This window comes from Oncorhynchus mykiss, chromosome 23, assembly GCF_013265735.2.
Source record: "Oncorhynchus mykiss isolate Arlee chromosome 23, USDA_OmykA_1.1, whole genome shotgun sequence".
NCBI lineage: Eukaryota > Metazoa > Chordata > Actinopteri > Salmoniformes > Salmonidae > Oncorhynchus > Oncorhynchus mykiss.
Window position 1 is genome coordinate 11,795,621 of NC_048587.1, and position 13,690 is coordinate 11,809,310.

General features: G+C 40.8%; 1 protein-coding gene across 1 annotated transcript; it reads right to left on the minus strand.

The window, feature by feature from the left end:
- Positions 1–2,540: 2,540 nt before the first annotated feature.
- LOC118943913 (dorsal root ganglia homeobox protein-like) lies at positions 2,541–12,230 on the minus strand. The gene is made up of 7 exons (XM_036960825.1): positions 11,990–12,230; positions 11,353–11,479; positions 10,490–10,593; positions 9,951–10,052; positions 7,493–7,668; positions 6,865–6,977; positions 2,541–5,163 (listed from the first exon to the last, which is right to left on the minus strand). The coding sequence occupies exons 2-7, from the start codon at positions 11,408–11,410 to the stop codon at positions 4,757–4,759; spliced, it is 960 nt and encodes a 319-aa protein (XP_036816720.1). The 5' UTR covers positions 11,411–11,479; positions 11,990–12,230; the 3' UTR covers positions 2,541–4,756.
- Positions 12,231–13,690: the final 1,460 nt, after the last annotated feature.

Here is a 13,690-nt window from a genome sequence, read left to right on the forward strand (position 1 = left end):
TATAAAGGTATTTATATATGGCTAAACAAAGCTCAAAGTTATTGATTATATTATTATTTGTGCCCCGGTCCTATAAGAGCTCTTTGTCATTTCCCACGAGCCGGGTTGTGACAAAAACTCACACTCATTCTTACGTTTAATAAATGTATGGCAGGCTTGATGGCAAAAAACAACATTTCAGAGTACGCTGACCCTGGTGCTAGAAGGTATACGCAGCTGGAGGTTGAATGTTTGAAGGGGTATGGCACTATAAAAAGTTTGGCAACCACTGCTGTAGAGGATTCGGTGTCCAGACCCTCCATAATCACACTTTTTGGTCTGTTTTAATACACTGTCCTCCTATATGGCCTGCAAAACGCTTCAGTCATTTCTTATAGTGCATTTATGTATGCATCCCTAAATCTGTGAGAAAGCTGGAATTCACTCCATCAGTTATCACTGATTAAATTAACCCTACCGAGATGCACCCTAAAAGGCTTAAGTTCTCAGACTTTGGTCAATTCTACAGAGGGTGAAAACAAATCTGAAGCCTAAGCTACAAATTACAAGTCCTTGCAATAAATGTGAAATATTTATTTTTATTTTGTATTGAACCTTTATTTAGGACCTATTTTACAAGCCAACAACATGACCCTCTTGGCCAGGTCTCCCTTGTAAGAGAGGTCTCCTGACATAAATGGGACTTTATTTAACCTAAATAAAGGTTAAATGCTAAATAAAAAACACAATTTTCTCGCTTGCAAAATATATGTATTTTTCAATGGGATACACCAAATTAAATGAAGGATAAATAAATCAAATATTATTTGGATCTGATACACGTATATGAGACAGGAGTCTGGTCCAGAGCAGAGAGCAGGTCCTGGTCCTCTCCATGCTGAGTCAGATGCCTTCCTGTGGTTGTGTTGCTGTCAGGAGCCTATTGTTACAGCTGGCAGACATCTGACTGACAAATGCATTATTCTCTGCTGAGTTAAAATATGCTGCTGGTATACCTTCATCAGAGTTGAGTATAACTGATTCTAATTGATTGGCTTATCTATCATCTCTGAAGCAGGAATTAAAAGCAGTAATAATGACAGTGGAATTTCAGTCTCTTCTCTGACCTTAACGGGTTGCATTACTGCCTGGTATGGCAACTGCTTGGTCTCCAACCGCAAGGCACCACAGATGGTAGTGCGTACGGCCCAATACATCACCGGGGCCAAGCTTCCTGCCATCCAGGACCTCTATACCAGGCGGTGTCAGAAGAAGGCCCTAAAAATTGTCAAAAACTCCAGTCATCCTAGTCATAGACTGTCCTCTCTGCTACCGCACGGCAAGCGGTACCGGAGCGCCAAGTCTAGGTCCAAGAGGCTCCTGAATAGCTAATCAAATTGCCCCCCCCCCCCCCCCCCCCCCCCCCCCGCTCTTCTACGCTGCTGCTACTCTCTGTTATTACATATGCATAGTGAGTTTAACTTTACCTACATGTACATATTACCTCAATTACCTCGACACAGGTGCCCCTGCACATTGACTCTGTACCTGTACCCCCTGCATATTGCCCCGCTATTCTTATTTACTGCTGCTCTTTAATTATTTGTTATTCTTATCTCTTACCTTTTTTTTTTTGTATTTTCTTAAAACCACATTGTTGGTTAGTATGTATTTCACTGTAAGGTGACCTGTTGTATTTGGTGCATGTGACAAATAACATTTGATTTGTTTTGAACACTGTCTGCACTGTTTCTCTCTGCCGCTGAGTAGAAGTTAGCTCTTAGGCACAGATCTAGGACCATCTTTAATACCCTTCCCCAAATCCCTGACCATTAGGGATGGAAAACATAAAACTGACCTCTGATGAGGAGTGTCCAGGTTTGACTTCATCCTGCTGGTTGTCTCTTTGTGTGAAGTGCCCCTGGTCCAGGACATCTCTCTCTCTTTCTGTATCTCAGCATAATGTTTTCATTACTGCTACAATAGAATGGCTGTGTAGAACAGAGTAGAATGCCTGGCCTCTGTATTCATTCTGTCAGTTTGTGTTTCCGGCTGCGCTCCAGTTCATTTATTATAACAATGCTCCACAAACTGCTGCAGGACTTATTTTAGGTGACAGAATTATCACAGATGCCATATGCACAGCGGGGATGTTAACAGCAACTTGACTTGTTTATGGCACATTAAAGCAGTGAATTATGAGTGCTATACAGAACTTATGATGATCGGAACCGTTATAAGACCGGAATCCTTTTTTTTTATGATTCAATTCCAAAACCACTGTATTCAATTTGGAGGGATTTAAATGGTTTGTCTGAATCTTTTGTGAGTTTTAGACCGTATGTCAATGTCAGCCACATGATACAATAAATGTTCCATTTTCGGAAGCAGTGTACATTTGTTATAATAAGTATTGGTATAATAAGTATGCATAATATAACCATTGTTATAATAAGTTTACACAATATTATAATTTGCTGCTATGTCATTTTTCAAACACATACATTTACATATTACCATTGTATGATATGATTAATCAAGTCATCCTTGATTGGGCTTGATTGGATAGTAGATATTTTGAACAATATGTGCTACAATGACTGGAGTAATGCAAAAATACAAATAAACTCGCCTGTCCTTACTGTATAAATCTGGCCAGCATGTCAATGTTACATGAGTTACATTGCTACTTAGTTTAGATTGGAAAACACAATCACTGGTCTAAAGTTTTGAATAGAAGCATCACAATAGTATACACATTTTAGAGTATAATAATGCACACTCAACAAAATACATGCATGGATCTTTGTTTCATATGAGGTTTTACTTGTTTTGTTTTGTTTACAAAGTGTAAAACAAAATAAGCCAGAGAGAATTATTGCTCATACAAACACATTAACAATATAACTCAATGACTCAAAGATTCAATTAAATCTTCACTTTATTAATATATATGAACTATGCACAGCATGCAGTCGATTTCAGTGTGAAAGACAAGAGAGAAAGAGAGAGAGATGAAAGAAAGATACAGGGGGAAATAGAGAGAGGGGTAGAAAGGGAGATACAGAATGAGAGGAGAGAGAGGAATAGAGAGAGAAAATAAAAGTGTGAGTGCTCCATCCTGGCCTTCTGACATTATCTCCCTCCTCCATGTCACCAGGGTGTCTCCTTCACAATTAATTATTAACCCAGTACTTTGTGGTAATACTCAATTCACCATCAATTATTAATGCTATTTTGTGTGTAGTTTGCTTAATTGTGTTATTGACTAACAAAGTGATTTCATGAAAAGGACGCAAATTGAATCAGACTAAGTTCTGGTCTCTATGTGCTCTCTCTCGCTGCGGTTAAATATTCTCAATCTGATCTGGGGAAAAGTACAAAATAAAATAAATAAATAAAAGGATTCATTCATTAATTAATAAGCAATTGCTGATGAACCATGAAGGAGGCTCTGGGTATTTAAAAAAGTGTTTTGTAAATATACATTTAGGCATGAATGATTAGCATGTATCATGTTCAATGGGTTATTGAAACCTGGCGATGCATCTCATGAGAGAGTGAGAGAGAGAGAGAGAGAGGGGAAGGCATGTGAGAGAGAGGGAGAGAGAGAGGGGAGGCATGTGAGAGAGAGGGAGAGAGAGAGGGGGAGCCATGTGAGAGAGAGGGAGAGGTGGAGAAGGCTAGAGAGAGGCAGTAAGAGACAGAGAGTGAGAGAGGGAGAGAGAGAGAAAAGAAAAGCAGTGAGTGGCGTTGGCGTTCCTAAAAGTAAATAAATAATAAGAACAATGATCGCTCTCGTCTCTCCAGCTTTAAGGGAAGCTGATGAATAATGGATAGGAGCAGATGGCTGTGGCGGGAGGCAACAGGAGAGAATACATCTTTAATTGTTTTAGACAACAGGACTAAAGTGATCTGGGTTCGGCTAACGCTATTAACACTACAGAAGTGCTAACAGACTGAAGAAATATTAGCAACAGCCCTGATATCGACACAACTGTTGTATCATATATATTAGCCAAGGGACAACGAAGCAACATCAGCTTCAACTGATGTGAAAATGTATATGTTGATTCATGTGCACTGTCTCTATCAGTTAAACAAGATAAATAAATAATGAGTTGTAGTTCTCTCTGGTCGCTAGCCTAAAAACCTGAACAATAAATGACCATAGCTCCAGTGAAACAATGGAATCGTCAATATTTCACATTGTGTTTTACATGTGGTCATAAGAACACAAACATAATATGTTACATTGTCTGGTGACGTTCTGTAACACAATACTCTAATAATACACAAGGAGGAGTGTGTAGCCAAGGTGAGAGAGAAAGAGAAATGCCTCAGATTCACATCAGCCAGGGTCTCTGTTCACACACGCACACACACAAGCACACGCACACAAACACACACATACACAAACACACACACAATGTATTCAAGTTATCCCTTACAAAGAGCCCATATAGAGTCCATTATAAAGGTTCAGCAACAGCCCACGGCATTCAGCAATATTCACCCACAATAAATAAATCACAATCAAATAAATATCTTGATAGTTAAATCCATATAGTATGATATCTGGGCACCCACTCCTCACCCTGTTACAGTAGGAATAGGTCCATATTTGTGCTTTAGGGGGAGTAGGGAGAGGGAAAGAGGTCATAACAACAGGCACAGTCACACTACAGGAGTTAAAGTCCCAGTCCGTACGTCTGTCTGTACATCCTCACTGTCCGTACGTCTGTTTCCTCTTGGCAGCGAACACAGACACACACACTCACTTTTTCTCCAGTGGTTCCTTGGGGCAGAGGGGGTGCATGTCAGACCCTCTACCCTGAGTCGGGGCCTTGGAGCCTGGGCTGAGAGTAAGTCCGCCCCCTGCTCCTCCCCCTACGGCTTCAGAAACACCAGACACTGATCCAGATATGACTCCCAGGGCAGGTTCCATCCTGGGCCTTTTCAACCCATCCCCGGATACCACGACCCTGGGCAGGCCTCCTACTCCAGCGCCATGCCCATGGCCATTCCCCAGCAGGTTGGCTGACTGCAGGACGGCCTCGGAGTGCTCACGGGCCTTCATCCGCAGGGCTGCCACGCTGGCTGTACGGTTACCCTGACAACCGTAGGGGGGCAAGAAGGACAGGCCCATGGGATCAGGAACACAGCAAGAGCACAGACCACCTCCTGGTTATACACACACACACACACACACACACACACACACACACACACACACACACACACACACACACACACACACACACACACATACATACAAATAAATAAACACACAGGTCTGGGTCAGGAAATTGTTTTAGGGTTTCTTACAAATACAGTAGGGTATGTCTATCATTACCACCACCATCATCATCATCACCATCACCTGCCTCCTTCTCTCCTCTTATCATTCGTTGTGTTAACTGTTAAGGTTACTACAAGCTTCTCTCCGTCGATCTACATGCAGATATATATATATACACTATATATACAACAATGTGGACACCCCTTCATATTTGTGGATTCAGCTATTTCAGCCACACCCGTTGCTGACATGTGTATAAAATCTAGCACACAGCCATGTAATCTCCATACACAAACATTGGCAGGAGAATGGTCTTACTGAATAGCTCAGTGACTTTCAACGTGGCATTGTCAAAGGATACCACCTTTCAAACAAGTCAGTGCGTCAAATTTCTGCCTAGCTGGAACTGTGCTGGTCAACTTTAAGTGCTGTTATTGTGAAGCAGAAACGTCTAGAAGCAACACTGGCTGAGCCACGAAGTGGTAGGCCACACCAGCTCAAAGAACGGGACCGCAGAGTGCTGCATAACTTGTAGAAATCGGCTGTCCTCAGTTGCAACACTCACTACCAAGTTCCAAACTGCCTCTGGAAGCAATGTAAGCACAATAACTGTTCGTCTGGAGCTTCATGAAATGGGTTTCCATGGCCGAGCAGCTTCACATAAGCCTAAGATCACCATGCGCAATGACAAGCGTCGGCTTGATTGGTGTAAAGCTCCCCGCCATTGGACTCACACTTCACCATCTGGCAGTCCGACGGATTAATCTGGGTTAGGCGGATGCCAGGAGAACGCTACCTGCCGAATGCATAGTGCCAACTGTAAAGTTTGGTGGAGGAGGAATAATGTTCTGGAGCTGTTTTTCATGGTTCGGGCTAGGCCCCTTAGTTCCAGTGAAGGGAAATCTTAACGCTTCATCATACAATGACATTCTAGATGATTCTGTACTTCCAACTTCGTGGCAACAGTTTTGGGAAGGCCCTTTCCTGTTCCAGCATGACAATTCAACCGTGCACAAAGCGAGGACTGCCCATTATTTTGGAATGAGATGTTCAACGAATAGGTTTCCACATACTTTTGGTCATATATTATGTATTATATTGACGGTTTAGTGTAAAACATTATCCCAGTTTGATATGCTGCTTGTGTATTCATTCCAATATCGGCTCAAAATAGAGTGTCATCGTGTTTAGTTCACAGAGAAAAAAGCACGTCTAGCTAGTTGGCTATATTAGGTTCTACCATTTCACAATAGCCTGGAATAACCAGTTATTACTTCTAAACAAACTCGTTTTTTGGGTGGATTCTTGTTGTTTGGTTTACTGTTTGAACAGTTGCTGAGATTACATTTGGTTATCAATGCAAAATACCCTACTTTGATGAATAGCCTATATAGCCCATAGATCAGATCAAGGAATCAAGCGACAACACTGCACCCACAGCTGCGGAAGGAATGATATGGAGCATCTCAAATTTCAGGTAGTACAAAAGTATGTTGAATGCCGCAGCGTATATAAAAGGAGCTGCCCATTTTGTGATGAAAAACAACAATGCAACACTGTGCTACGTTCTGAATCTTGCGTACCCTTCATTGTGGCAACATGCGACAGCGCCTGGGCATAGGTGGCTGAGTTCAGGAGGGTCCCTGGTAGACAGGATGGGAAGAACGGCCCACCAGAACCTACTGCTCGGTTTATACTGGGGGGAGAGAGAGGTTTGAGCTTAGTTTAAAATGACTCAGAGCAGAGATAAGAGATTATGGTTATCCTGCAACTGAAAGAAAGTGAAGAGGAGTGAGGAGGAGAGAGCAGGGGAAGATGAGTGGGTTACCATTTGTGGTGAATTAATCATGTGTGGAAGGTCCGATGTAAACAACAAGCAAATAAATGTGATCTGCAATTTCAGCACCATGGACAGCTGCACACTCAGACTGCTGTGATCTGTTGTTCAGCACCAAGTAACAGTGGACAGCTGCCATGAGGTACAGATGCAACATTACTGGCCACAGGGAGAGTGAGATTTCATCACCATGGACAGTGGCTAAATAAGAATCCCCAAATTCAGGCATTCAATACCCCATGACAGTGAACAGTGTCAACGTCACTGGCCACTGGTAAAAACTTGTAATGGGAGAAGAGGCCTAACTCTGAAGGGGAACACTCCCCAGAAACTCATCCCTGTCCCCATCTATGTCCCAATCCCTGTTCTCTCACCTCTGCTGCATCTCCAGAGGTTCCTTCTGTTTCCTGCTCTGGTCCACAGGAGACTGGGAGTTCAGACTCCTGGACGGAGGAGTGCCTCCCTCGTTAATCTGCTCCTTACCTCCGTCGGGGTCTGTACTCCCTCTCTGAGTCTTCCTCCACTTGGCCCTACGATTCTGGAACCACACCTATACAGGAGGAGAGGAGGAAAAAACGAAATGTTGCTCTCTCCTTTGTGCAATTTAAAGTAGTCTAATGAATACCTGCTTTTGTATGTTGACTTGTTGTATAGTCTCATCGAGATAAAATCAATTTTCAAAAGAGACCCAGGAGTGGAAGGTATGATACAGTCGGTCAGAAAATTGACAGATTTCATGAATCATGTCTCTGCACTGAAATATGGTGATTTAACTATCTTATTATCCAATGTATAAAAAAAAATGTCATTTTTGTTTCATGATAATATAAAGGTATAGAAGTCCCTGTGTTTGTGTGCATGTGTGTGCATGTGTGTGTGTGTGTTGGACTAAAGCTCTCTGCCTGAATGACTTTGCACTGCAACTTCTCCCAAACTTCACCCACCCATAGTCTCCAGCCCGATACATACTGCCATACTATATCCTAATTGAATGAAGGTCATTTCCTATAACAACATTTAATTGAGCAATTTTTCATTATCATATTTTAATGACTTCCCAATAACAGTCGGGTGCCTGAGTGAGAGAACTGTGATTAAGTCGTTTATTCCCCTATTTAGTGATTGTTTGACAACATCAGATTTGATTAAGACGGCGCTCGCGCAAGCATTAATCATGTTGTGTGTGAATGGAATGGGTTGGACGGGAGTGCGAATCGGAACGACTGCATGCAACCTGCACGCGGGACAGAACAGTCACTATTGTGTGACGAGCCGAGGTACAATGATGTGATGTCAGCATCCAAACAAAACTAATCGCATTCAGTCGACATAAAAGAAAAGGACAACAGTTTGGTTTAGTGACAGGACAACAATATGGCGGCTTGCTGTCATTGTGAGACTACTATCTCACCCCTGCACCTTACAGCACCTTACAGCTAAGAGTCGTGATCCCGTCCCTCTGAATGGCCGGTAATTGCTACATTAATCTCCATTTGGCTGCTGCTTTAAGGAGGGGGGAAATCCATTGACATGCACATAAAGACAAGCCATCCAACACTACAACAGAAAGGACATTTATTTTCTAATAATAATGTCCCTGTATGCTGCATCCGATTCATGTTCAGATTTAATAATAAGAATGCTGTAATCGGATTAGAACAGAATAATTTATTTACAATCCCTAATTTACAGCTCGGGATTCTATTATGCAGCGCGCTGTCGGCTTTAAGCGATAGTAAGATGACCCAGGGGAAGCAAAGCCTAACTATTATATTTCCTACAATTAGATCTGCGCTCACAACAAACCCCAAAAGCAAATCAGGAATGCATGGAATTACATACAGGACACACTGAATTCAATTACAACTGAACAAGTTTATAACCACGCATATGTGGAGGGCAGGGGCAGAATATAAATGGACACATTTTTAAATAATGTTAAGGTGTGTTTGTGTATGTGCGTGTGTGTGGCTGCGAGCGTGCACATCCTTAATGCTGTCTTAAAATGTTTATCTACTGCTGTCTTTAAAAGCATCACTTATGCTTCTTTTTTTACGAGCCATGGAAATGGACACACATGGAGGATGTCTTTTTTGTTAGCCTTTGAGATGTCGACAAATTAGTGAAGAACATTATCGCTGGTTAATTATGAATGACCGATTAATCAACTTAATCTCATATTCACCAATATGTTGATGTTATTAAAACGTCTTAAATGTAACTAAATGTAATCGAAAATGTAATCTACTTAATCCCCAAAAGTAATAATTTATCATTAGAGGGCCATAAACAATAACTAGTAATGCTGCATACTCCAAGAAAGGTTAAAATCCCACCTTTCTGGTAAAAAATAGTTATACATTGCCAGTGTGTAGTCACTTTTGGGGACACAAACTCAAGTACACAGTACATATTTGATAAAAATATGAAAATATGAAATATTTTATGATGTATTTCCTATTCAACAAAACTGTACGAATAAGACTTCAAATGACTTATTTCTGTTCTAAATATAATATAATACATTTATAAAATGATTAACTATAATTTCACCTTCCAAAAAACTGTAAAATACATATTTGTATATTTATTGTTAGAGAAAAAGTATTTCTTGATCAAAACATCTACCCCCATAGCTGTGAACATCTCACAGAGCTTTAGCTTGTCTACCTACACCTTTATGGTGTCCACAGATTGATTTATAAGTGAAAATGTCGGTCGGAACTGGTACCAGAACCATGCAGGTCCCCAAAACAAGGGACTTTAGATCGAAGTGGATACATTATTAAGGCGTATCAAGACAATGACAGAGTGCCTTGTGTGTGTGCTCACCTGGACACGTGCCTCAGTCAGGTTGATCTTCATGGCCAGTTCCTCGCGTGTGAAAACATCGGGGTAGTGAGTCTGCGTGAACACAGCCTCCAAAGCCTCCAACTGAGAAAGGGGAAAATGTAATATGCTGTTTTAATGTTATGCGAGTTTATTATTCATATTCATAATACTACACACAATTGTATATTTTGGTGTGATGGTTTTTGAACGAAATCTACAAAATCTACAAAATGTCTGTTTTTGTAAGTAGTCTAGCCTACTTTTAGAGGCAAAAGATGACTAGCCTAACTAGGCAAAATGCTAACAAAATGCTATTAACTAAAATAACTGAAAGCAATAAGGAAGTGATACATTTTATTTTTATGGTGGAAATAATGTTAAGCATCATCATAATAATCGTTATCAACATTATTATGGAAAATTAAATGTGTGTAGCCTAGCTAGCTTGACACATGGTTTTGTTCACACAGTTCGTTATAACAATGTAGTCTACAGAGTTACATTTCTAAGCAGTCCAGAGTGTTATAATTGGTTGCTACCTGTTGCAGTGTAAATGTTGTTCTATTTCTACGCTGTTTTCTCCGAAGAAAGCCATCGTCAAAATCATCTGCTGACGAATGGTTGGCAAACCCGTTGGTGTTCACTGGAAACATAACAACATCATCTAAGAAATGTTCCAATAAAAATACTTGTCGGTATAAACAAATGTAATATATTTTTGTTTGTTTGCACTTAAAACCTGACACACTTAAATTAACAAAATACTAATTAAGCAGTTGATTATTTTTAGGATGTGAGTAAATAGGATGGCCCAATGAAACGAACTATGATCTAGTGTATTCATGTTATTAGAGCCATGAAAACATTGATGTCCCGGTCTGAGAGACACTAAAACATGTGGCTGCAGACGGGACAACACACCTGCCTCAGCCCCGGGGCTATATATATATATATATATATATATATATATATATATATATATATATATATACATACACACACGCACACACACGCACACACACACACACACACACACACACACACACACACACACACACACACACACACACACACACACACACACACATACACACACACACACACACACACACACACACACACACACACACACTTTATTTACCACGTTGAAATATAGTGATACAAATATGTTATTCAGATGATTGCAGAGTCATGCAACTTAAACCACTCTTCTTACAGCCTATTCAGTGGTAGCATTAAGGCTACAGATATTTAAACTTGATTGCAAAGATAGAGAAGTTATAGACTGAAGTAGTTATAAGCCTGCTTTTCCCAGATAAAACCACTGTCAACACGTTCTAGCTTATCTATGGCGACTCAGACAAAAGTTGCTGCATTTTAGGCTATAGTTTAGCCTACTTACATGTATTAGTCCGACAACATTCTCCATCCATCTGAGGGGGACAGTGGAAGTAAAACATTATGGTTTTCTAGGTGGCTTCGTTTATCTGTGGTTCTGTGTGGACAAAAGCCTGATGTCATGGAGAAATCTGAAAATAAACCAAATAATTTCAGTTGCAGATCAGATAATTGCGGGTCCAGATGTGTCCAAGTTGTCTGTATGGGTATTTGACATTAGTCAAACGGCGTAATCAGTGAAATTATTATAGTGTTGATATTACAAATGACAAAGTAGATCAACTAAAGAAACTCCACAAAACTCCCTGCTCTTCACTCAAATAAACCAACTATAAAAATAAGTAAACAAACCATGCCATTAGGCTATAAAACATTGGAATAAAACATCACATAACAAGAAAGCCATGTGCTCACTCCAAAGTTATTTGCTGAGAATAATCTTCATCAATATAGTCCATTAGGATAAGACAGGGCAGCACTCACCAAATGTTTTAAAGAGACAAATCAGAAATAATGCCCAGTTGCCTCTTGCAATAAAAGTAATATCAATTATTGTAAATTATATAATAAAGATGTAGCCTATCTATAATAGAAAATGGTAGATAGGCCTATCTGATAGATATTCCCGTTGTCTGATATACCTGCTGAGTATTTGTCTTGCGCTGGTCCAGGGAGCGAGGAGGAGAGGATGCTGAGAGGGCGCGATAAGTTTCCTGTTTGTCTCAGGAACCGGCAGTTCCAGTTCCAGTCACAGTCTCTCTCTCTGTCCCACTATCTCTACAACCTCTATCACTCTCGTTATTACTCACTCCCCTCTTTCCCCCTCAACATCCCTCTCTGAGTTCATCTTCCTTTTCCTTTTACTCTACCTCTCTCTCTCGCTCTCCCTCTCTCTCTGGGAGTGCCCAGATGTCTACAGTGTTTTGAGGCTTCAGCTCTTGCTGCCTTTAGAATCTCACGCCTAATTGGTTCTAATCGGATTACCGTGGCTTTGTCTTCTCACTGTGAGTGGGACCATCTCGGTGTGTGTGTGTGTGTGTGTGTGTGTGTGTGTGTGTGTGTGTGTGTGTGTGTGTGTGTGTGTGTGTGTGTGTGTGTGTGTGTGTGTGCGTGCGTGTGCGTGCGTGTGCGTACGTCAGGGGCCGACCCAGGTGGGAAACAACTCTCCCAGGTAGCCTATCTGAAAATTTAAATATTTTCCCCCTACAGATTACTCTGCTGTTATACCAGTGGTTATTCCCTGACCATAAACACACACATACACACAGCCGGTGCACTTCTTTATTTGGTTGCTTCTATGTTGGGTTTTAGATTGTCTGCTCGTTAGGTGGGTTACCGGGTCCACTTTTACAAGGGGCTGGCATAACACAACATTTACAACGGCCAGAATTTTGATTTTCTTCACAGCAAGGGGTCCCACGATCTATATAGCTTCTGCAGATAAACATATACCACAGGACCCTTTCAATTAGTTTTAAAGCGCATCTGGGACAACACGGCGCAGACGCCGGAGTCTCTATGGAGAGGCGAAATGAGGCTCCAAACTGCAGCTGAAATTTGGAAGAGGAGGGTGGGATTGGATCAACGCACATAAGATGCAGAGAAGCCTGTCTAATGATGGGTAATTGGGTCTGTAATATCATTACAGTCGGATAATGGCCAGTTACGGCCCATGCGTTATTAAGAGCTTCCCTTGTGAACAGCATTTATGATATTAAAGGGGGATATAATGATATTTTGGTTATTAAATGTGTGTAATTAATTTATGCACTGCTGAAAATAAAATTGTTATTACAACCGCGGTGAAATGCGAGGAGAAAATTGAAATCAAATAACTGTTGATACATTTATTCCAATAGTTGTTTTTTATGTTCTTACACTTTTAGAATAAATAGTTCTATATTTAAGTGATAATGCCCGAGAAGCCGGTGTTTGGAGGATATATATGGGGCATTATCCCTTTTACAACGGGTTACCAATATGTTCATATAATGATTGAAATATTTTAATTAAAATCGTTATTTTGATTAATTTCTTCATTCATCCTTCCACAATTTATAGTCCCGAAACAAATATAAGGTTATTACCCAAGCCGGCTGGTCGTTCGTTCTATTGGTTCGGTTGCCAGAGACGCGACCCAGTCGTTCAGTCTTTATGTTTTGTATCACACTCCGTAAGTGTGACCCAGTCGTTCATTCCAAATGTTTCATTGCCATACTGGCTGGAAAGATTATTATCCCTTGCTTGCTAGCTAGCCAACTACGGTTAATTTACAGTCACGTCAAACAGTGCAGAAAGAACAGTGACATTTATTTGGATACATCCATAACAATGAGCTAATA